Source organism: Tamandua tetradactyla, chromosome 12, assembly GCF_023851605.1.
Source record: "Tamandua tetradactyla isolate mTamTet1 chromosome 12, mTamTet1.pri, whole genome shotgun sequence".
Classification (NCBI taxonomy): Eukaryota; Metazoa; Chordata; class Mammalia; order Pilosa; family Myrmecophagidae; genus Tamandua; species Tamandua tetradactyla.
The window spans coordinates 92,097,491-92,122,646 of NC_135338.1; the positions used below are offsets into that span (position 1 = coordinate 92,097,491).

General features: G+C 49.7%; 1 protein-coding gene and 1 long non-coding RNA gene across 3 annotated transcripts in view; one reads left to right on the forward strand and one right to left on the reverse strand.

Moving 5' to 3' along the window:
- The window catches only part of SLCO3A1 (solute carrier organic anion transporter family member 3A1), a 307,991-nt gene that overhangs the window by 64,443 nt on the left and 218,392 nt on the right, over positions 1-25,156 (reverse strand). For both annotated transcript variants that reach the window (XM_077124117.1, XM_077124116.1), the window contains exon 3: positions 7,612-7,710. In XM_077124117.1, the coding sequence (XP_076980232.1) occupies positions 7,612-7,710 (99 nt within the window). The remainder of the gene's footprint in view (positions 1-7,611; positions 7,711-25,156) is intronic.
- Positions 1,944-5,909, forward strand: LOC143652486 (uncharacterized). The gene is made up of 3 exons (XR_013160718.1): positions 1,944-2,055; positions 4,130-4,216; positions 5,217-5,909. It is a non-coding gene; the product is annotated as an uncharacterized LOC143652486 (long non-coding RNA).

Here is a 25,156-nt window from a genome sequence, read left to right on the forward strand (position 1 = left end):
GTCCTGCCACTGCCCACTTGTAGCTGTGTGACCTCGGGCCAGTGACTTGAACTCTCTGTGCCTCTGTTTATATATCTGGACCACACTGATGATGACAGTACTTACCTTTGGGAAGACTGAATGAGCCACACCAGACAAGGTATTCAGAATAATGCTTGGCAAGTGCTTGAGGACTTCAATTCATGCTGGTTTGATTTTTATGTTAGGGGCTTCTGATTCCAAGCTGCTAATGGACATGTTAGCTTGACCCTTGTCAGTGCCCTGAGGCTTGGGGCCAGGCATCTATCAGAAAGCAATGCAGCCAACTCTTACGTGGGAGACAACATGCATATGGTTTGGCCTCCTTGTGCTGTTATAACTTTGATTTGCCAGCTGATGTCATGAGGTCACAAACTGCAGCTCTAGCCCTCGAGGTTTCTTTTTCTTTCCTTCCAATTGCCTGGTGTAGCAGCACTCCCAGCTGAGCTGCGTAGGGGTGGCCCCCATAGTCCCTGGAGCACAGAAGAAGTGTTTTGGGGACGTGGGCAATGGCACATCAGCTACAACTAACAGGGCTGGAGGGCTGGGTCAGACAGATGGACAGACCTGGGAAGACCCTTTACCATTTATGAAATGTTCTCCCAGAAAACTCTCACTTGACCTTCAGCTTACATTAATGAAAACACCAGCCATCATTTACTGAGTATTTACTTTGCACCAGGCATTATCAAAGCACTTTTTTTTTAAACATAAGCATTTAGTCAACAAGCCCCATAACCTCACAAGATAGGAATTTTATCCCTATTGCACAGATGGGGATACCGAGGCTTAGGAAGGATTGGGTACCTCTCCTGAGTTCGCAGAGTTGAACCCTGGAACCCAAACCCATGCTCTTCACTGCTCTGCTCTGCTGCCCTCTGATAGTCTGGACTTTGCTTTGGGCTCCCTGTAACGCCCTGGGTGAGTGTCCAATTCCTGTGCTTTGTCTAATGGGCCTAAGACCACCAACTCTACTGGCAGCTGCCAACTCAGCCCTTGGAACATCGGTGGTCTCTGTCTTGGAGACTCTGGCATAAACCCAGCAGCAGTAACCAGGCGTTACAGTGGAGCCAGGTGCTCTCCTGTGGCTGCACGCTGGAGAGGGGAGGGTAAGCTCAGGAAGGCTCAGGGTTCAATCCCAGCTCTCTCACTTACTAGCACACGATATCATGCTATATGTGGTAAGTTACAGCCCCTGAGCCTTTGTTTCACCATTTGCAACATAAAAATGACATCCAGCTAGAGTGGCTGGGAAGACTAGAGAAAATGAGCAAGAGCCACCCAGCACATAGTAGGCTCTATGTATATTGTAGCTCTTGTTGGTGATACTTTTATGTATGGATGGATTTGCATTAAAGGGAATTTCAATATATGGATTTCTTGAATGTATACTTTGGATGGTTTGTATGGTGTGTGAATATATCTCAATAAAATTGCATTTTTTAATAAAAAAGGGTAAGGCTAGGGAAACACAGGCTGATCTCGAAAGCATATTTATGCAATAAAGGAGAAGAGGAAGTAAAACTGCCTCAGGCAGCTGAGCAGGAAGGTTTTCACCGCCACTCACGATGCTTCTTCACCTGCTGCCGACAATGAATGAAAACAAACGAGAGTAAAAGGGAGCTGCAGTTTTCCCTCCATTATCTGTGGGCTCCATTGAGTAGGAATGGAAAAGCTGGCTAATGTGAGCCAGTAAAGAGAGAGAAATCCTGGTAGTTATTTATCTGGGGGACCAAAATTAGTAACGTGCAGAAGTGGTGTTTTAGTTAGGAAGTTAGTGTCGCCGCTGTGTGCGTGAGAAAACAGCCCGGGGAGCGGAGCTGCGGTGGGGGAGGTGGATCTGAGCGTGACTGTGTCAGCCTGGTCCCTGCAGGTACTTGCACGTGTGCTGAAAGCCAACATTTGTTTGCAGTGAGCAGGGCAGGGCGGGCAGGGCCACCTGCAAAGCGAGCTGGGGAGTCGGGACCTGCATGAGGGCTGCAGAGGATGGGATTCTGCAGGTCCAGGAAAATCACAGTCCACTGGCTATTTGGGGAAGTATGCCTCTTTTATTTTCCATTTCGATTTGCCAGGGCACTGTGGCAGGGAGAGACCACCACTTTGAGCAGCTTTGGCGTGGGCTGCTCTCAGGTCGGGAGGTACTGGGCGAGTGGAGCTGAAGTCTGGTGCTGGAGGTTCCCGAGAAGCCTACATGGGAGCTGCCTCTAGTCTGAGAACCTTCTAGTGTAACTGGTGCAGAGGGAGATTTCTCTATGTGGAGTGGCCACAAGATTTCTCTATGTGGTAGGTGTTACTGTGTCTGCATTCAGATCTCCTCTTCAGGGACAAGGAGGGCTACAGCCCCCCTCACTCTGTGAAGTTAAATGCACCATGTGCCTAATATTGCCACGGAAATATGAGCAGAGGGAGCTTGTCTTTCCTGTATGGAAGTGTTCACAAGCTGGCAGATGACTCCCCACACTCTTCCCCTGCCCTTGTGATCAGGAAGCATGTGAAATCTTCAAGAGGCGGCACCTGATGGCCAGAGAACAGTCACCTTGCTAAGCTGCACTGGCTACCTAGTATGCACAAGAATTTAAGCCACTGAGATTTGGGAGTTGCTTGTACCTTCTTGCTTATCCTGTCTAGTACAAAAGACTTTGGAAATCAAAGCTCAGGCTCTTTAAGAACAAAGGCTCTGAGTGGGCTTGGGGGAGCAGAGTACAGTCCTAGGTACAGCTCGGAGGCAAGGCTTGAGAACCTTTTTGCTTCTCTTTCTACCTTGTTCCAGTTAGCATGTTGACTGTAAAAAATTGCTGCCTCTTTGGCCTTGTGGTGAGAGCTTCTGTCAGCAAAATGCTCAGAACAGAGCTTAAAAGCCCAGTCCGTCTTACTTATTTGGATGCATTAAATTGCCAATGCAACTAGAAGCATGGATGGAGGAAGATATTGGAAAGAATGGGGGTGGGCCAGTATCCCAAGCTGAGCTAAGGGGTCTGTAAGAGGACCCCTAACCTCACTCCAGCCACATGTCTACCCCTTGGCTACTCCAGACCCCCCCAAAAAAAAAAGATGCTGCTTCATTCTCAGGGGAGTCTGGGGAGGGGACAGAAGGATGGGCGCAGAATCAGAAGGAGAGCTAGCCACGGAGCGCCGTGACGGCAGGGCCTGCCTGTCACGAGGTCTGCCTCTGCACAGGTGTCTATGGGCGTGAAAGGTTTCCCTTCTTTCCAAGATCTGTTTTCTTAACCCCTCCACTCTTGGAATTTGACCTTTGGGGTGTTCAGTGGTTCTATTGGGTAAGATGAGCAAGTTCTTGGCAGCTATTTGTTCCCGCCGTTGAAGGTCAAATAAACACACGGGGCTCATGGAAGTTCCCATCCACTTCCGAGGACAGCTCCATGTTAGGGGTCAAAAGAACAACACTGGGAACAGGTTACACCAGTTTAAGACCAACCGACTGACCCATGAGGATACGTGAAACTGTGAAAAGTGCAGAGCAAAGCAAATCGGGGACATTTCCTTCTTACTTCTGGGCCATACTGATGCGTAAGAGATACTGTTCGTCTAACTAATTTTTTGAGACTTTTGCTATGGGACTCCAGAATTCCAAGAGTATCATTAAGTTACAAACCTAATTAGAAATGGGAGACAGGGAAGGGTTGGGAGGTGGGCAGGCTGGGAGGGCAGCAGGGAACACGCAGGATCTCCAGCTGCTGGGCTAATTAGTCCAGTACGAAGGCTGCTGGCCGCACAGCCAGGCCTCGGGATGGCGGAGCAGGAGGTTCTCGGCTCGTTGACCTTTTCTGTGAAGCAAAGAGGTGGCGTATTTTGTTCCAGCTGGAAACGCGAGGCACCTGGTTGCAGGGCCGGCTGGCGTGGGCCGTGGGATGAGTCTGTGTGGTTATGGCGGCGAGGCTGGGTCACTGCAGGGAGGCCTTTGTATATGCAAGGAGGCAGCCTACTGGCCAAATCCAGGGAAGCAGGCTGTTAAGACGCGGGCTTTGGGGTCAGAGAGGCCTGGGGTTTGAATCCTGGCTCTCCTCTTTACTAGCTGCAGAGGTTAGGTAACCGCTTGGCTTGCTCCTAACACCTAACATTTATTGCATGCTTCCTTCATGCCTGGTCTAAGCGCCCGGTGCTAAGTGTTCTCCGCGGTTGATTCGTGTCATCCAAAGATAGACCTTCAAGCAGTAATGCAGCCAGGATCACAAAGCTGGTAAGTGGCATCGCCGGGATTCAAACTGAGGGGTGCCTCCAGTGCCAGAACTCTGAACCAGTGCGTAGGAACCCTTCACCTGCTCGATGGGGATAATAATAGGGTCCACCTTTCAATGGAAATGTTCTGAGGTTCAAATGAAGCCTTAATAAGTGGCCAATTCACAGCTGCCCTTGCCATGGCCCTCCTAACCAACCCACCACAGTAAGGTTGGCTGATTCAAGGCGTGGGAGCCTACTCTGCTGCTGAGTCCTTCTTTTTCCAGGTCCTGCTATAGACTGGGTCTTGGTTTAACAAGGATAATCCAAAACAGAAATTCTGCAGGCACCATCCTTCCTTTTCCTGACTATCAGGGGAAGCCACACGGGGATCAAACAGGTGGCTGCTGCAGAATCTCATGTCTAAGCCCAGTTAGTCGACTCCTCCAGGTATGCTGCCCATGGGCCGCCACCCACAACTTGCCCATCTCGAACCAAACTCCTCTCCGCTCCCCAGGTGCATCTACTCAGAGATTTCAACCATGCTTCCTCACTGGCCTCTCCTTCTGGATCATGCTCTCTTAGCTGCTGCCAGACCACATGGGGGAAGGCAAATTCTCTCCTCCATCTGCCTGACAAATGGGCCCCCCATGGACCTGTTTCGCCCACCTCCCCATTGGCTTTTCCTGGTCACAGCTTTCCCTTGTATACTCCCACTTAAGGTCCTGCCTGTATAGATTGGGCAACCCTAAAGAAGTCCCCTGTTTTGGCAGGTGTGGGCCATTCCTAAAGAATTTAGAGCTTCCATGTCAAAATCCACTCCCAGACAGAAGGACCAGTTTCAATGATAAGATTTGGAAAAAAACATTTCTTTCTGGAAACCATGGAATTCTCTGGCTGCCTCCCTAATGGAATAAATTATATTCTTCTGCCCTCTACTGGCAAACAGCAGTACTAACTCTTATAGTCCCTCCAGCCACATGGCAAAGACTGCGACTCAGTTGCCTCCTTCCATCCTTCAGAAACAGGCTGGGAAGTCCAGCGCTGACCCCGGGAAGAGCTGCCGCCAGGGTGGAGCCGAGCCGCACCCAACTGTCTTACACTCGGACGGTCAGACTGCCAGTGAGCCTGGAACCTGGAGGAAGTCCCCTCAAGGGTGCGGCATCATCGGGGTGGGGGGCTGTGAGTGGACTGGCCCAGCCCCCTCCAGCCACCCATCTACCCGTGGTCATCTCACACACTGAGAAAACCACTCTTCTACTCTCCGGAGAGAGTGTGAGGAGGGGGGCTGTTTCGTGGAACTACCCCTCCCCTGCTTGATCGGGACACTTGGGTTTTAGTCGAGATACACACCCCTTGCAGCAGCCCTTTCCCTCTCGGTGCCTCAGTTTCCTCATCTATAGTCAACAGACCCTGATTCAAGGTGGCACTCCTGATCACCCTGGTTTGCGCTCAAGGCAGCTTCCCCCACTGCCCTCGAAGCACTGCCGCCCCTCCTGCCTTTCGCCTTTGGGGATGCAGAGGAAGCCAGCTTTCCCATCCCTGACAAGAAAGGTGGCAGCTAGCTCTGACCGTGTGCCCTTTTGCTTACAGCCCACCCCACATCCCACTATCTATGAATAGGGTGCAGAATGCCAGCCACCTTCCGGAAAAAAAAGAAAACGCAGCATTCATCACCCTCTGAACAGACTCAGCACTTTAAAAGAATTAATAAATAAGGCTGCGTTTGATTCTTTTTTTTTCCATTTGGAAATCTGTAACATCATTAGCTACAAGTACATGCATCTGTGGGATTAACGGAGTGAATCACAAAGTGGCTTGATTGGATTTAAAACCACATTACTTCTTTGGGTTGAATTAGTAAATTTAGCACTGTCAACAGATGATGGATTGAGAATCCAGAAAATGAGAGTTCTTATCGATCCTGAGAATAGATTGGCCCGGGAAGGAGAAGCTGGAATGGTTTCCCACACTTTGTTTTCAGAGAAAGGAAACATGGCTTCTCTACTTACTGAACTACTTAGAAATACATGGTAGAAATAGAAGTCTGAACTATTTAGAAAGATATGGTTGGAGTATCTGAGCTGGCCCCCTGCCTCGTGCCACTCATGTCCTTGTGCATTCAATCCTTTCTCCTTGAATGTGGACTGAAACAAGTGACTCACATCTAGCAGACAGAATGCAGCGGAAGTAATGAGACATCATTTCTGGGGTGAGGCTATAAAAAGCCTGTGGCTTTTGTGACAGGGGTTTTCTCTCACCCTCACTTGGGCTGTTTGTTCCAGGGGAGACCAGTTGCCGAGGTGTGAGGTAGCTCTGTGGAGAGGACCATGAGATTGGGACTGCAGGTGGACCTTCCATGGCCTGCCAAGAGCCCTGGAAGTCGGCTTGGAAGTTATTCCACCCAGTGTGATCCTTGAGCCGATTGCAGACCTGGCCGACGCCTGGGGTGGAGCCTCATACGCCACACTGAGCCTGATCTACCCAGTAAGTGGTGCTGTGCTCCAGACCCACAGAAAACTGTGAGATAATCAGTTCGTTGTTTTAAGGCATTATGTTTGGGGTAATTTGTTATGCAGCAACAGAAAACGAATGCACTAAGTGACGTGCTCTGGCCCCAGAAACACGAGTGGAAGCAATGTATGTCACTTCTGAGTAGAAGCCTCAAGAGCCAGTGTGCAACTGGCTACAATCCTGTCGTGCAAGGTGAGAGGTCTGGATGAAACTTCTGTGAGCCTCAGTCAACTCCACCCGCCCATGCTGGACGTGTAGTGGCATCAAGAAACAAACTTCTGTTATATTTAGTCACTTAGATTAGGGGATCCTTAGTTAACGCAACCTAACCTAGCCTGTCCCGGCTAGTATATTATCCAACCACAGGATCGTGATTCAGGGGCCCTAGAACAATCTGAGAAATACATTCACTCTTTCTGCTGAGAACATGAGAAGTTCCGCCACCACACGTCTCTTATGGAAAGGACTTTCAAATACTCTGCTTCATTTATCCCATTCTGGACCACGCACTCCAATTTTGTTTAGAATATAAGGTTTTCATAGAGCTTAACAGACCCACAGGCAATGGATGCATACATAGGCCAGGTACTTCTACAACTAGCTTTCATTTATTTTTACAATAACCCTGAGAGGTGGGTATAATTATTATCCTTAATTTGCAGTGATGAAAATACAGATTCGAGGTGTAAAATCAACTCTAGCAGGTGATTCGGCCCTAGGCAGACATTGGTAGAACCCGGGCTTAGATCCAGGACAAATGTTCTCTCCAGCTGATGAGAGGTGAATTGCATTAAGACTCTCACTTGGATGATTTTAGGACCCAAAGGCTGAAGACTCTTTTATGAATGGGGAGGGGGGCTGGATATTTGTGGGAGGCAGTTAGAAATTCAGATATATTCTTACTTGTATCAATGAAGACTGCATCCACATAGATTTTGGTACAGAAAGAGCCCAGGATAAATCCACAGGCTGGTCCAAATACCAGCATCGTGAACAGGATTCCTGAAAGAAGATGAAACAAAGATTAGATTAGAAAACAAGGACCACTCGATGAACCAAACCATCCAAGGTCAAGGAAACTATTTTGTAATGATACGATGAGATGACTGATCATATAAATGGTGTTAGAGGAATAGTCTAAAAATCTTAGAAAGGAAAAGTTAGGATATTTAACTTTTGGAAACTCTACTGAAGCACTGCGCGTTATGCAGGAATTCTATAGTTGTGGGTAGGCTGTCTTGTGGACCCTAAGTACACAGGTCTAAGTAAGAGACCTCCAATCCCACATCACACTGACCTTATCAAAACACACCCATACCTATCATTTTTTTTGCTATAAACACATGGAAAGATGTTTCTTTATCATTTTTGCTTTTACATTTATTTGGCTCTATCCAATTCCTTTAATTTATAGTTGGCTAAGATTTCTTAATACTTCTTGTGCAAAATCAGGAATTCTTTTGAGGTGAGAAAAACCTAAGCCAGAAATTACTTTCAAATGCAGTGAAATGTTTATGAGCACTAAATTTAGCAAATAACAAAGCTGACATAGTGGTGTGCTTTGAGAGCACTTAATAATATATTTATTAATTTTAATTTTACAAACTTCCCCCAGGTTTTGGGAGCCATTATTTGTAGCTGTTGTTGCAACAGTCTTCTGGGTCCCGAGCATTTCCATGGCCTTAAGGAGGTGGCAGACCCTGGGCACATGATTCGGGAGCCACTGGACACAGTACCTGGAATTTTACACAACCTTTTGAACCATCCTGGGAAAAGTACTGGGCCAAATGAAAACCTACAGGCTGCCTGCATTTAATCAAATTTCACATTGGCAGACATTTCCCAAGCACGAACATTTTCCCAGGTTCTAGGGATAAAAATAAGAGCAAAATGTGGCCCTCCTCAAGGACCTTGTCATGTTACGGGGACAAACAATATATGGGTTTTGTCAACTGGAACACCCATCCGGAGGGCAGGAGCCAATAGCTTGTGAAAAGCAGGGTAGGAAGTGGACTCAACTGCAGGGAATCTGAGCTCAGTAGAGGGAACCTCTTCCACCTGGCCTGAATTCCCTCGGCGATGCCCCCCGTGGAACCAACTATTCATCCATTTGATCAATATTTACTGGGTGCCTTCTATGTGCCAGGCGCTGTTTTCAGGGATGAAAATTCAGCCACGAATCAAACAGGCTAAAATACCAGCCCTTGTAGGACTCATTAATTTGGAAGGCAAGGGGAAAAAAACAACCTAAGACTTTATAGCCAAATAGCTCAAATGGTTTATAAATACTCGGTAAAGGAAGGTTTGCATTGCCAGAGCCCCAAAACAATCACTTGAAAACTCCTTGCAAGGAATTATAGTTCGATGAAGGAAGGAGTGAAGATGACATTTTCCATCATGGAAATGGGGCTGAATCCACTCCCTGTGAGATCCCACTGTGTGATTTGAACAAATCTAGAAACTCTAGTATCTGAAAAGAGCCATTCCCATAGCCAGCCAGCGCTCCCCAGCTGACAGTTCCTCCTGTCTATAGAAGGGCTCCATCTGAAAAACGTGAAAAGACAGCATCTGGCAGGGAAGCAATATCCATACCCTGACTGCATCAGCGCTGGTTTGCCACAGCTTAGATTCAGATGGCCCAACAGAGGAAGGTGGGAAAGCTGGGGGAGGTGGTACTACTGGAAAACTCAGGAACATCTGGGATCTTTCAGTAGCTAGATTGAGAGGGCATGAACCTTGGCAGAGGTGGGGTCAGCGGCTGGGGCAGAACCAGTCTTGTCCCCCATTCCCTGGGTGGAGGAAACAGAAGCAGGAGGAGACGCCAAGGAAGAGGCAGGGGAAGAGGGAAGTGGAAGTGTCCAAGGCAAGCTCAGCATCAAGGGTGGAGGAAGGAGATTCTTGCCTCAGGGCAAAGTCATGAGACCAGCTACGTGGCCCGTCCAGCCTGCAGGCGGAGGTGGGCCCTGGGTCAGAGCAGCTACGCTCCCGAGGAGGCCCAGCAAACAAACCACTCAGTTCTTACCCCCTAAAGAGGGACAGGGGAGCAGGACACAAGGGCGCTGCAACTTTCCTTCTGACTTGCCACGTGTTCCCAGCTTTCACTCTGACCCTCGGCAGCTGCCCCCCCCTCCCCAAACCACCACAATAACATGCCTTCTTTCACGCAAATTAAATAAAACTCACCGCTAATGTAATAATCACTGAGCCATCCCCTACAGATTGAATGAAAACTATAATTAATACTCAATGGGTCAAAGGGCCAAGCTTTTATGGATTCTTGGAGAAAAAAGACCCAAGCACGGAGCTGAAGAGGCTGTGTGGCAACTGCTCTCTGTCCCGACACTTGGGGACGGGAGAATGTGCCGGCCAGACAGCGGGGGACAGCGGGGCCCCCACGCCCTGGGCCTCCTGCAGGGCCTGCGTGGGCGACTGGGTGGCGGCTGGACAGGCGTGGCCTGAGCACACACCGTGTACCCGGGGGTCCTCTGTGTCCACCTTGGAGCACCTCCTGCTCCAGCCCCTCTAGGAGAACAGCGGTTTCGGGAGCTTTTGGACCGTGTTTTTCCATTTTAACAAGACAGAGTCCTCCCCTGCCCCCAAAGGAACTCGACAGGACCCCAATGCCAAAAACCACTGAAGCAGGGAGGACACATGCATTTTTAGGTAAAGGACATTTTTCCCCTCACTCAAACATCTCCTGGGGCCATTTCCTAAGCAGCTCCTCCTGAGAGAAAGAGGTCCAGCTAAGTCTCCAGATGCAAACTGTTCTAAAACCTTTCCCAAGGGGCGTGGGGAGGGGCCCTGGTGCAGCAGGGGGAGCCCTTTCCTTTTCTCTGCAGGGAAAGCTCCCCCCACCCCGGGGCTGCAAGGCAGGCTGCAACCTCAGAGGAAGGCACGGCAGAGCGTGCTTTCCTTAGGCTCGTCCTGCCAGCCTGGGATTTGGTTCTTACAGACTCAGCAAAACCATCTTCAATGTTCTGCCTGAAAAGGACTAGGAATGCCTCCTCAGGCTCTGAAGTCGAGGGTCCTACGGGGCAGGAACGTTCCAGAGCGGCTCAGCACTGCCCCCTGCTGTCTGCTGGGTGCATGTGCACCCCAGGGGGCCAAGACGGGAGAGCCAGAGCCAGGGGCAGGGGTGAAGAAAGCGGGAAGGGCCACTCGTCCCTCTGCGGCCCCAGCACCCTGTGCCCGGCGCTTTACACAACAAACGTCCCACACGCTTTCACCAGCCCCGCGGGGGGAGGTTAACGAGCCCATTCCACCGCGGAAGAGACAGGCTCTTGGAAAGGGTCAGCCTCTCACCCCGGACACACAGGGGCAGCAGCGGCAGGAGCCGAAGCGGGAGTCCTCGGATGGCCTAAGGCAAAGGCCCCGGGAGCTGGTGAGCACACGGACGGCCTGAGCTCCAGCCCCAGCCCCGCCACTCCCAAGCCCCGGGAACCTTGGGCAAGGTATTCCGCGTGCCTCGTTTTCCCTCCTGTGTAAATGGGAATACTGGTAGACCTGATTCACAGCGTCGCGGCCAGGGCTGAATGAGTCAGTATTTGTGAGGCTCTCAGACCAGCGTCCAGCGTACAGGAAGGAGCCGTGTCTGTTTAGTAAACAAGGAGTCTCTTCGACGGCAGCTCACCTGGGTTCTGAGTCCTTCTCTTTCTAAAGCTCGTGTCAACACCCCTGCTCCCCCAACCGTCACTTCCTAAAGCTATCGGGGAGGCCAGCTGGAGGCAGGCCCCCGAGTTTCACCAGGGCCCAAAAGACCATCCATATGGAGCCCGCCCACCCCCTGCCCTCGGCCTGCCTGCCAAGGGCACTGGGACGCTCACGTGGCTTCCCAGGGCTTTGATAAGTGGACACATGGGGCAGAGGGAAAGGCAATGACCCCGCGGGGCTCTAACTGGCCTTCTGGTCCGTACATGGGCTTGGGTAAATGAGGGGAGTGTACACCTGCAATCCCAAAACTGTGTGCCGGGGTATCTCAGGGGTGCTGTGGAATATGTGAAGCTTTTGAGGGAAACTCCACAATACTTGTCAGCTACTGGACACTGTGGAATGAATTGTCCAAGGCAGCCGACAGTTTCAACACTGGAACCCACTACATTCCTTTTGATCAAATTATGTGTTTGAGAGGCTCAGTTTTTGGTGGTTGCTGGGATTAAAAAGTAAGAGCAAATGAAAATCAATGTGGAAAGGAAACAAGCAGTACCCAACCTGGTTCCAAGTTCTGAGAAGCTGTGCGGTCCCCACAGGGACACAGCTCCCATTAGGAAGTGATTGTGCTTATTTAAAATACAATAAAACACTTTCTCTTTCAGATTATGTGTTATTTCTTCCAAACAGCTACAGAGTTGTTGGGACATAAATACGTATTAAGTCATTTGGACCTAACTGACTGACAAATGGTTAGGCATTTCTTTCGGATTCAGCGCTTGGGGAATCTAAGGGCATAGTGTGATGGTTAGGGGTTCTGGTGTCAACTTGACCAAACGGTTACACCCAGTTGTCTGGTCAGGCGAGCGCTGGCCTGACCACTGCTGCAAACGTATTTCATGGCCAGCTGATAAATTGGAAGGCTGGTATATTAAATCATCAGTCAATTGACTGTATCTGTGGCTGATCACATCTGCTATCAACTAAGGTATGTCTCCCACAGGGAGATAATTCAATCAGTTGGGGGCTTTCAAGGAAGAAGAGAGATTCTTTCACTGCTCCATCAGCCAGAGAGATCCTCTCCTGCAGAGTTCGTTCAGACCCTTCATTGGAGCCACCAGCTCACAGCCTGCCCTACGGATTTTGGACTCTTCCATTCCCACAGTTGCACGAGGCCCCTTTATAAATCTTGCATTTACAGATCTCTCCTGTTGGTTCTGTTTCTCTAGAGAATCCTGACTAATACACATAATAAAGTCTGGGAACTTCTGGTGCAAATTTGCCTGAAAAGCTGACTGCTAAAGAGTTTCCAGCCATGCCAGGTGTGACAGTTTGAAGCTGTACATACCCCAGGAAAGGTCATGTTCTTTCAGTCTGTTCCTGAGGGTGCAGACCTTTTGATTAAGCTACTTCGATTGAGATGCGACTCACCTTCTTCATGGTGGGTCTTAACCCTCTTAGTGGAGTCCTTTATAAGAGCACAAAAGACAAAAAAAGCCCCCAGAGAAGGTGAGAGAGGAAGCCACTGAAGCCAGAAGCTGAAAGCAATGAAAGCAGGAGAGGACCACCAGATGCTGCTGTGTGCCTTGCTTTCCAGCAGAGGAGCCCAAGCTTGCCTGTAGCTGTTCTTCAGGGAAAAAGCATCACCTGTCGATGCCTTGAGGCGCACATTCTCACAGCCTAAGAACTGTAAGCTTCTAAGTTAACAATTCCCATTTTAAAGTCAACCCATTTCTGGCATATTGCATTTTGTCAGCATTAGCAAACTAAAACACCAAGCTAGGCTAGGTAGAGCCATGCAAATACAACAAGGAAATGACACTGGTAAGACCTTCCGGTGGTGAACCTGCCTCGACTACACTGTACCATCTTCCATATTTCACCCCAGATTCCTTGGGAGGCCAGAGAAGAAAGATGAAATGGATGAAGATTTGCCTCCCGACACTTGCTGTCTTACTGGAAGGACTTTCCACCACTCATTCAGTTAGTCATTCAACAAACAGAGTTCAGCACCTACTATAGACCAGACTCTGTGCCAGGAGCTGGGATATGGCAGTGAACGAAGCAGAGCAAATTCCTGCCCTGCTGGGGCCTATATTTTGGAAGAAGAAAGGTAGTAAATAAACACCAACTTATCGTATCACGTCCAGAGTGGTGTCCAGAGGTGAGAGCATGATGGGGATGGGCTAGAGAGAGACCCCCCTACTGCACTCAGTCCTATCAAATGTACTCATGGTACAGGGTAAGACGTGCTGTGCAGCCATGGCTGGTGGCCTTGGAAGTTAAGGGTTCCATTACTGAGGGAGAATACTGGCCCCCCAAATGTCCATGTTCTAATCCCTGGAATCTGTGAACATGTTATATTATATGACATGGGGGAATTACGGTGACAGATGGAATTTAGGCTGCTAATCAGTTGAGTTTAAGAAAAGAAAGTATCCCAGTGGATTATCCTAGTGGGCCTAATGTAATCACAGGGTCCTTTAATGTGGAAGAGGGAGGCAGAAGGACAGAGTGAGAGCAGATATGTTCATGGAACAGAGAGATGGCATCACAGGAAAGACTTGACTATCCTTTGCTGGCTTGGAAGAGAGAAGGGGGCATGAGCTGAAACATGAGAATGGGTTCTCTCCTAGGGCCCCCAGGAGGGCCTGCAGCCTGCGGCCACCTTCACTGCAGCCAAGTGAGCCCCTTCCTGACTTCCAGCCTCCAGAACTATAAGTAAAGGAACTTGTGTGGTCATTTAAGCCACTAAATTTGTGGTCATTTGTTCTATCAACAAGAGGAAACTAAGAAAATTTGGGGAATTGCTGTGTTCACCCAAAGGGTGTTTTAGATCTTCTGAGTGCTGATATGCACGTGAATCTCTCAAAAGCAGGACAGTGCATGAAGTTTTGTTAACTACACAACGACAGGGCCTTTTTGGTGGTGCATTTCTCGGGATTGGTGTTCACTGGGGCCCCGTACGAGAGACACCAGAGCAGACTGCAAGCCCTCATGAGGCAGAGATGGGACCTGATTATTCTTTAGTTTCCGAGGCTGGCCCAGGGCTGTTGAAAGGATGTGTGGAGGAGAGGATGAGGTGCAGAAGCAATGTGACAGGTGAAAGGCAAAGCTGGAACTCAGACCCCGATCTGCTCTTTCCCTGCACAGAGCTCTTTTCTCAGCCTTGTGTCCCTGGGTGCTCTACACAGGTCAATGTCCCTGAGTGCTGGGGACAGCCCCGCCCCATTCAACACGCCCCCTTCTTGACAGCAGCGATGGGACTTGCCCGACTGAACTCAAAGAAAGGGTCAGGCTGGAGGCATAAAACCAGAAGAACAGCTTGGAAAATCCAAATAGAAAGTTCTATTCAGAATTTACTGGTCTGGTCCAGGAAGAATTATTCAATGTTGTTATTATTGCTAATATGTGATAATTAATAAAAGTGATAATGTTTTTTGCTTATGGAATGAGACAAGTTACTCTAAATTGTTTACAGAACTGCAAAGAGCCAAGACCAGCCTAGCCACTTCTGAAATGAAAAGAACTGCTGTTTGTTTTTTCTCTAATGCATCGGGACTTTTAAAGAATGCTGCGATGATGATGATGATGACAGCTTTGGGCACAAGGAAAAACAAACACATCAGCGAGGCAGAATAAAGAGCCCAGAAATAGGCCCAAACCTAGACGGACACCTGATTTATGACGAAGGGGAGACTACAAAGCTGTGCGGAAAGGGTGCTCTTTTCCCATCAATGGTGTTGAGAGAACTTAAAATTATAGGGGGAAAATAAAGAGCCCCAACCTCACCACATACGGGAAAAAATCAGTTTCAGGCAGATTGAAGACCTAAATATTAACAGCAAAACAGTAAAGTTTCTAGGAAGTATCTTCATGATGTTGGGGAAAGGGAGAGATTCTAAACTGGCCATAAAAGGCAGTAACCATTAAAATAGATTCATACACTGGTCTCCATTAACATTAAGAACTTCTATTCATTAGAAAAACCCATTAAGAAAGTGAAAATGTGATAAAACATTTGTATAACATAAAAACTACTATAAATTAATGAGGAAACGACCACCCCATTGAAAAATTCGTAGCTACCAAGGCAAGGGTTCCCCCCAAAAGGAAATCAAAATGGACAATAAAATGTGAAAGCTTAATGTCATTAGAATTTGAGGAAATGTAAACTAAAACCGCACTGAAATACCATTATATTTTCAGTGGACTGAAGAGTCCGACAATGCCACAGGAGACCTAGTTCCCCGGTTTTGGCAAGGAAACGAAACAACTGGCCAGGAGACAAAATATCCGGAACTCTCGCATGCTGCCGGTAGGAGTGTCAATTGGACAGCACTTTGGAAACAGTTTGGCAGCGTCTGAAAAGCTGAAGACGAGCTAACTTACGACACACCGTTCTAACTCCCAGGTAAATGCTCCACCGCAGGTGTGCCGAGATGTCCCTGGACACACACGTGCCCGCACCTCATCGGTATCAGGACAGGGAAACAGAGTGCTCTCGGCATCCTCTGAAATCACTGCATAGCAAAGAGAACACTTCATCTACATGTCAACCCAACCACGTGAATGACTCTTAGGATGTGCCGGTGTGCAGGTGAGCACAGACAGACAAGAATGCACACAGGTGTGATTCCACCGATACAGAAAGCCGGACAGCTGAATCTAACTACATTTAGTGGTCTGTAACCAGGTCGTCAAACTATACAGACAAACAAGAAGTGGAGCTAATAAAGGTCAGGACGTGGCTGCCACCAGGGGAAGGAGCCAACTGTGGCCAAGAAGGGGTCCATGGGGGGTGGGCAGGATGGAAGGCTCCCTGGCGCTGGTTTTCTGCTCCAGCTGCTTAGGCCACCTGTGTGATTATGTTACAACAATCTGCTAAGCTATGTAACTGTTTCATGCACAACACACGGCTGTTAGATTTTCCTATGTATTCTATGTGCGTGTGTGGTATATGTTCATAGGCACACGTGGCTCCTTCTTGAGTGCTTACGTTGTCATACCGGGGACTGGACCACATGACTGAGACATGACTTCATGATTCCTTCTAACAGCGCAGTGAGTGGGGTGCCCTTATCCCAGCTTCACCCAAGAACAGAATAAGCAGCTTGCCGGGCATCTGCCTCCTGGAGGCACACTCTGCAGCGTGGCTGAACGTGAACCCAAGCTGGCCATCCAGAAGTCAGAGCTTTCCACTCACACACAGTGTAGGATAATCCACTGGCGTTTCTGAGCTCAGTCTCCCCACGTGGGGAAGGACAGGGACCATCCCTGCCTGGAGGGGGAGCTTGGGATGCTACAGGAGGGGCAGTTTGGGGCTGAGTGGCTGCACCTCCACTGCGGCGGGGGCGCCTGTGAGCACACACTCTGCGTGCGCTGCTCCCTCCCCCGTAAAATGAGATCCTGCCAGCCCCTCCCTGCTGGGGGGCCTCTGAGGATCAAAGGAGTGAGGTACAAAGAAGGGTTCAGATCAGTTCCTGCAGCATGGACCTAAAAAAGTATGGGCTGCTAGGTGTTATTCTCACTGCTGCTTCTAACCTCAGGCTTTTCTTTCCTTCTGCTTTACGAATTTTGTTTTTCTGAGTCCTTAAGCAATAGATGCTTATTTTAGAGAATGTGGAAAATAAAGAATTGCAGAAAGAAGTTAAAATCTTTCTCATAGTTCCTCTAAGGCATTCTCTCTTTAGAAAAGATCGTATTTCCTTCTATGCATGTTTTACATTGATGAGACCGTAAAGGTTCATTTTAAAACACAAACGCTCTTCCTTATTGTAGAAGAAACCCGTGTGTATTGCAGAATGACCTGAGAATGGATGGAGGATGGCGTGGCAGCACAGAATGTGGCTGAGAACACAGATCCTGGCGCTGCACGGCCAGCGTTTGCATCCTGGTTCTGTGCTTTCTGGCTGTGTGACCTTGGGAAAGCTCCTTACCTTCTCTGGGCCTCCCTCTTCCCACTTGCAAGGTGGCTAATAAAAGTACCTACCTCATAGGTTTTTCTGACATTTAAATAATTAGGTCAAGGGCTTACACCAGTGCCTGGAATACAGTAAGTGCTCAATAAATTTTAGCCATTCTTAATAAAAGGCAAACAGCACAAATCACCATCTTACCACCCAGCAAGAAATAGATATGTATTTAGATAAGCTACCTAGAAATTTGTACTAGAAATAGGTACATAGTTTACTTTTTAGAGTATTTTTCTTAACCCCCAACACAGCTTTCCTAATGAAAGAAAGCTTGGAAACAAATGTGATTTTCTAAAGAATACAGTTCTAAAGGACAGAATTATCTACTGCAATAGAATTCACGGTGCTGGTGGCCCTGCATTCCGCGGACCAGGCACTTCCCACTGTTCTCAGAAGAGCGCTGAGGGACTCACCTAGAGGTCCCTCCTGCCCAGCACCAAGCCCCTCCTGCTGGTCCCTCCTCCCTTGGGAAGGAAGGGCCCCTGAGGATGCTGTGACCTCACCCCAAGCCCCAGGGTTTTCACAGGGACTGAGAGAACCCTGCAGGGCAGAGCTGAGGTCTCTGTACCTGATGAATTCAAAGATCACTTCAGGGAAAGCCTGAGGTTTTCTTTGAAGGGATTCTGGTATTTGCTTGATACAACTTTGAAAAAAGTCTCTCCTATAGCATCTCACTGGGCTGATCCACACAGGTAAGTGCTTAGACCTTTTTTGAAGAAAGTTGGCATAATCAAGCTTTCATTTTGTCTAATAATAAAAGTAATGAATTCAGCAAGGGAGGGGGAAGCCACCGCCATCTCATGTCCCAAGGCAATCAATCACTTTCTTCAAATTTTTTTTCCATCCCTTTGGATACTTTTGAGATCAAACAATAATTCTCATGAACATCTTATAAGGTAAGTATTATGACCCTCTTTTCGTATCTGAGAGCACAGAGACTCAGAGAGGTTATTCAGTTGTCCCAAAGCCACACAGCTTGTACACGATAGAAGTGGATTTGAACTCAGGCCTCCAGGACCAAGGTCCTCGGAGAAAGAAGAGATTGGAAACCATGGTATGTGGTGAAAGCCCTGGCTTTAGAATGAGCCAAGCCTCGGTTGGAATTCTGGTTACACTTTGTGGGTGACTCATTACCCCACTTTGAGTCTGGGGATAAGAATTATAGGACAGTGAAAATTAGATACAGTGCTGGCAAAGCTTTTAGTGCCTGGAATGCTTTCTAGAATTATCTTAGCGTCTTAGGGATGATGAGCTAAAGAAGGAAGCCTGCATGGCTGGTCTTCTCTGGGCATGTCTCTGTTTTTTAGGTCTGGAGGGTCCGCCCTGGAGTGGGAAGAGAGAGGCTGGAGCTCAGGGTGCCTGTGGCACTTCCCCAGTAGAGGGCAGTGTCGGCTTAGAAAAGAGAACGCGGCTGCAAGGCGCCCCTGCTGTCCCCCACCTCCCAACGGTCCAAGAATCTTCTGTCAGGGCAGTTCATCTCCCACTTGCCTCCTGTGCCCTCGATTTATACAAATGCATTCTTCCGTCCTGAAATCCTCAGGCTGGAAGTTCTCCCCTAAGAAGAGGTGTTCTGCATCATACATGCATGAATAAAACATCCTCCATAAACAGCAGGAAGCCTGCGAGATAGGCAATACATATTTATCCGGTGCCCATGCCTGGCCTGACAGCGTCACGCAACTGACCTTGCTGATGTCCGAGGCTGGAGGACACACTCACGGAGCACATATTACGGGCCAGACACCGCTCAGAATTTGTGTACTAGAATCATCCCCCATTGCAAAGCTTACAGACAAGACAACGTAACAAAACCAAAGTTGCTCAGGCAGCGGGATATAGCAGAGCTAGAGCTTATATGCCTCTCTCACAGGATCAGACCAGTTGCTTCTTCCCCCATCAGCTAGATCACTGAATGTCAAACTCGGCTGCACGTTGGAATCACCTGGGTAACTGTAAAAGCTACTAACGCCTAGGTCCCATCCCCAGAGAATCTGATGTAGTTGGTCTGGGTTATTTTGAAGCTTCCCTGGGGATTCTGAGTGCAGCCGAGGCTGAGGAAGGCTGGGCTAGAGAGAGCCTCTGCCCTAGCTGACCTTGGCTGAGCTTACTTTCCAGTCAAAAGCATCAGCGGCTTCCGCAGCACTGACCAAGGAACCAGTTGGTACCCAAAACGCACAGGCATGTAGGAAAAGGGAAGTACATGGATGCTATCTCACATAAACCCTACAGGGTGAAGGGGCAACTGTCACTGAGCACGGCCAGAGGAGGCCACAGCCAGCCAGAGTAGCTCCGTTCACTGCCGCAGAGGCACACGCAGTTACAGGACTGCCCGGTGCTCTCGGTGTGGCCCCTGGTGCTGGTCAACTAAAGCAGGTCCTCAACTCAGGTTCTCCCTCTCCTTCAGACTGCAGCATCACAATGAAGTCCTATTTTTCATTCAATGTCTGCCTGAAATGGCACCACCTCCAGGGGGCCTTCCTCGATTTTTTCATTTGAACTTCAACCTTCCATTCTCTTCTTTCCCTTTCACTTAGCTTGAGACTATTTTTATAGCGCTTTCAGGCTTGCCTCTTTGCAAAAATAAAGTTCCATGTTTTAGGTATGCCATCATAATTTTAAGTTCAGGGAAGGTAGAGCCTCTGCATTAAAAAAAATTAATAATAACCCTCTTTTTTTTTCTCACAGGCCAGTGTAGCCCTTCAGCTGGAGTAGGCAGCCAGTGTTTGTCTGATGAAATGATTATGACCAGACCTGGGAAACGCAGGGAGCCCTCGCTTTACAGAGGGCAGCACATTACATAAACATCATCCTAGAGTGCTGGCTCCGTAAGGATGCTCAGGGAAAAGGTGCACGTTTGGGCAAAGCTGCAGCTGTGGCCGATCTTGGCTTCTTAGCCCAGTGGACAGAAGTCTCTCTTCTTCCTCTCCAGCCCTGGCAGGGCCTTTCCTGGGTGAGGGCACATGCTTTCTGGCTGGCTGGTCAGCGGGACATCTGGACGGAATATCCACCGGGAGGAACTCGGCTATGAGCAGGGGCCAGACTCTGCCAGCCGCCCTGTGGACCTCATGTGACAGGGGTTGAATTGCCATCTCCTCTTCCTGTAGCTTTCTTTGAACACGTCAGATGCTAAACAAGGAGGGTTAGAACTAGCTGGCTCTCTTCAAGGCAAGTGAGAGCAACCTTCACCACTTTCACTGAAACCTCTGGCAAAACCTCCTAGGAGCAGAGACTCCACCGGCTGACAAATGGGAACATACTGCTGACAGCGTAAGGGATAGGAAGACTTGAGTCCTGTAAGCAGGAAATCCACCCAAATAAACAACAGGGTGGATACCTTCCTGGGAAGCCCACATCCTGTCTGCGAACCAAGCAGCTCTTCCTGGAACCTCTCTGAAAGCACAGGGTGGCAGATGTCCCATGGTTTCCTGCTGCCCTAGCAGCTCCAACAGGAGCAGTGGAGAGTCCAGGGTATGGCATCCAGCCAAGCCTGCCAGCTTAGGGCAGGAGGACATGCCCCCATCACTCGCCCTCTCTCAGCCTTAGCAGCACCGCCTGTAAAATGGGGCAGTGACACCTGCCTTGCTTCCAACAGGAGCAGTGGAGAGTCCAGGGTATGGCGTCCAGCCAAGCCTGCCAGCTTAGGGCAGGAGGACATGCCCCCATCACTCGCCCTCTCTCAGCCTTAGCAGCACCGCCTGTAAAATGGGGCAGTGACACCTGCCTTGCTTCCAACAGGAGCAGTGGAGAGTCCAGGGTATGGCGTCCAGCCAAGCCTGCCAGCTTAGGGCAGGAGGACACGCCCCCATCACTCGCCCTCTCTCAGCCTTAGCAGCACCGCCTGTAAAATGGGGCAGTGACACTTGCCTTGCTTACAGCCCATGACTGGTGGGAGGATCACATGTGACAATGCCTGGAAGCTGTAGAGTGCCACACCAACGGCAGGCACTATTAGATGCATAAGCAAGTCATTAAACAGTTGTGAAGCCAGCCCAGGACTCTCGGATGCTGGGCTGGAATCTACATCCCACACAGCCTCTGTAGGTATCACGTCCTGGTTAGGACTGGCAAGATAAAAACTAGCAATGAGCACTGCCATTGTGGCGTTTTTTGTCATGTTTATTACCTCTGAAGCCCTCACTGTGCCCAGGCCATGGCAGGTTCTCAGTAAAGGTTTTTTGATTGTTGGTCACAAGAAAAGTGGTGTGTAATTGGGTGTAAGCTTGAGTGTGACAGAAGAACTGCATAAAACCAGATGAGGGAAATATCCCATTCTTAGTATAGGGCTGAATTTGGTTTCAAAGCAGGTTTATTATTACTGAGTTGATGGTGGTGATGGTGATGATAGCGATGGTGAGTGACAGTGGTGATGATGGTGACAGTGGGGCAGAAGGTGATGTGATGGTGGTGACAGTGGTGATGGTGACAATGGTGCTAGTGACAGTGATTATGATGGGGTGACGGTGGTGATGGTGATGATGGTGATGAAGGTGATGATGGTGGTGATGGTGATGATGATGATGAAGGTGATGGTGGTGAAGGTGGTGATGGTGATGATGGTGATGGTGATGAAGGTGGTGATGGTGATGATGGTGATGATGGTGATGAAGGTGGTGATGATGGTGATGAAGGTGGTGATGATGGTGATGTTGGTGATGATGGTGATGAAGGTGGTGAAGGTGGTGATAGTGATGAAGGTGGTGATGGTGATGATGGTGGTGATGGTGATGAAGATGGTGAAGGTGGTGATGGTGATGAAGGTGGTGAAGGTGGTGATGGTGGTGATGGTGATGAAGGTGGTGATGGTGATGAAGGTGGTGATGGTGTGACGGCGGCTGACAGCACGTGGAGGGCACTTTCATTTAACCCTCATTACCACACTGTCAGCAGACACTCTCCCTTCCATTTTCCATGTAAGGAAGCTGAAGCCCAGAAAGTTAAATTAACGTGTCCAATGATACATATACAGTATGTGGGAAGTGCAAATAAGAACAAAGGGATTTAAGAAAAGGGAGGAACTTGGCAACATGGGACAGAAATCCTAGAATGAGCTGGGACTCAGCATCAAGGGATTGAGAAAACCTTCTCGACTGAAAGGGGGAAGAGAGAAATGAGGACAAAATAAAGTATCAGTGGCTGAGAGATTTCAGATAGAGTTGAGAGGTTATCCTGGAGGTTTTCTTTCACATGATATAGATATCCCCTTTTTAGTTTAAGGTGTAACAGAGAGGCTGGAGGGAACTGCCTGAAACTGTAGAGCTGTGTTCCCGTAGCCATGTGTCTTAAAGATGATTGTACAATGATATAGCTTTCGCAAAGTGACTGTGTGATTGTGAAAATCTTGTGTCTGATGCTCCTTTTATCTATGGTATGGACAGATGAGTAAAACATATGGATTGAAACTAAATAAATAATGGGGGAACAAATGTTAAAATAAATTGGGTAGAGGGAAACACTAGTGGTCAATGAGAGGGAGGGGTATGGGGTATGGCACATATGAGTTTTTTCTTTTTTCTTTTTATTTCTTTTTTCTAGAGTGATGTAAATGTTCTGAGAAATGATCATATTAATGAATGTACAGCGACATGACGATATTGTGAGCCATGGATTGCATACCATATATGGACTGTTTGCATGTTAAGAATGTATGTTGCTTGTATGTTGTTTTGTCAGCAAAAATTAAGACAAAACCAAAACCAAAAAAAGAGGAGAAGTGAGGAAGGAGAGGAAGAAGGCAGCCCAGGAGATCACCCCGGCGACGGCACAGCAGTGGGAGCAGACCCAGGAGGCTGGCAGGCAGAAGGAGACCCTTCAAACGAGGGAAAGGTCGGTGACGTGGCTTTGCAGAGACGGTGGGGAGTGGCTGTCAGTGGCGGTGCCCGCAGGGTAGGCTGCGTGTGCGGTGCCTGCTGCAGGCAGCATGGGCAGCCCCCGGGCAAAGGCATGTCCTCGTGAAGCTGTGCTAGAAAAATAAACCTGGAGGCAGGCTGTGGGGCAATGCGAGGGCAAGTGAGCAGGCCGCAGGGAGACCAGTCAAGACTCAGGAAGTGTCAGGGAGGGGAGGAGGTCATCTAACCTCCAGCTAACGTCACTGTTGCTGGCCCCTTCCCTTCCTAGGGGCCGCTGTATCCTGGGACCCCTCCAAGAGAAGCAGGTCACGGCCCGGTCACTGCGTGCGGTGGACTTTCTGGACCTCCCAGAACCAGCCTGCCCTGGCTCTGCCGACAACTCACCGGCTGCCGAGCTCTGGCTGTCTGATCTTCACAGGAGCTATCTGAATCTTCAAAGTGCTCTACAAGCCTTCACGAGCTTCTCAGCAGCCTCAGGATGACCTTAGCTACACAGGCTGCCAGGGAGCTCTGACAACGGTCGTGTGGCCAGTGACAGCCCAGGCTTCGGAGACAGCAGGACGCAGTGTCAGGGCCCAAGCCCGCCCCCTAGGTGTTCTTCACCCCCAGTTGCAGGTGAAGAAACTGAGGCACACAGAAGACAGATGGGCAGCCTGAGGACACATCATGATCCTGCATACTTCCCTCCACCCTTCACTCAGCAGCAGAGGGGTTATGGGTCCATGGAAATCCCTCTAGAAAATTCTAAAGGAACTGCGTCTGCAGGGGGCTGAGAAGACCCTGAGCTGAGCCTTTGCCCGCCTGCCGCAGGGAAGCGGAGTGGCCAGAGGGAGTGTGGGAGGCCCCCAGGCCTTCCTTTCCCATTCTCAACCTCACAGTGTGCGGCCCGAGGTGAGGCTTCGGCATGTCACCTCTTGTCACCAGAAGGAGCCAGACGCCAGCCCATGCCCAGGACGCTCGGCTGGACAGCAGGAGGTGGTAGGGAGGCCGCCTCCTGCTCCCCTGAGGGCAGCTCCTGGCCTGAGCAAGCAAGTGGGCAGCAAAGGATGTGGCAGATCCATGGACATCAGAGAAGGGCAGAGGCCCTCAGGCTGCATCTGTCGAGAAAACAGTGTCTCCAAAATCCCTGGGGGTGGGGTGCTTGGGTCCTAAGATCCACGGTTACAGGGCCTCCCACTCCCCACAGGAGGCACAGCCCCTCTCTCCCAACCGCAGACTAGATTAATCCAAACTTGTCTAATTATACTCCTCTCTGGCTTGAAAGTGTCAGGGGCTCCCCACTTTTTACAGCTCCAGTCCAAACTTCTGTCCAGCCCTGTCGCTAGGAGTGGCGGGGTGGTGAGAGGAGATGCAGGCCGCCAGCCGCTGCTGGGGTCCGGCCGCCGAGAGCAGGCTGCGGACCCACAGATGGGTGGGCCCCAGGCCCTGAGTCCCCCACATGCACCCTGAAGGAGGGGCAGCCCAGCATCTGGCATTGACAGCACAAGCATGATATCCGACAGGGACAGGGAGTCCTGGACCTGGTCTGAGCAAAGAGAGAGACCTAAGCATCGGGGCTGGGGGCTGGGATAGGGAGAGGTCCCTGGGGCCCATCGTGGCTGCAAGTCCAGATCTCAGGACAGGCGGCCCCTGGTACAAGCAAATAAGCAGAAGCCTGGCTATGGTGCACTAGGTACAGGACAGGGATGGGGTCTGGGACTCTGGAACAAAACGGAAACCCCATCATCAAGCCAGTGTCTTGTGTAAGAAACGCTGGCCCCAGAGCATGGCCGGCAGCTGCAGAAATCCCTCCCGATGAGACCCAGAGCTGGCCTTGACGGGGATGGCCCACCCCTGTGGCTGACATCCTGGGGTCCCAGTCAGGACAGACGGCAGAGGCGAGAGGCAGGGAAGGCTGGTGAGGGGTGAGCTCCCCACACACCTGAGCAACCTCATCTCTAGCAGGTCCTGACACCAGGGGCTTTGTCTGAACAACTGGAA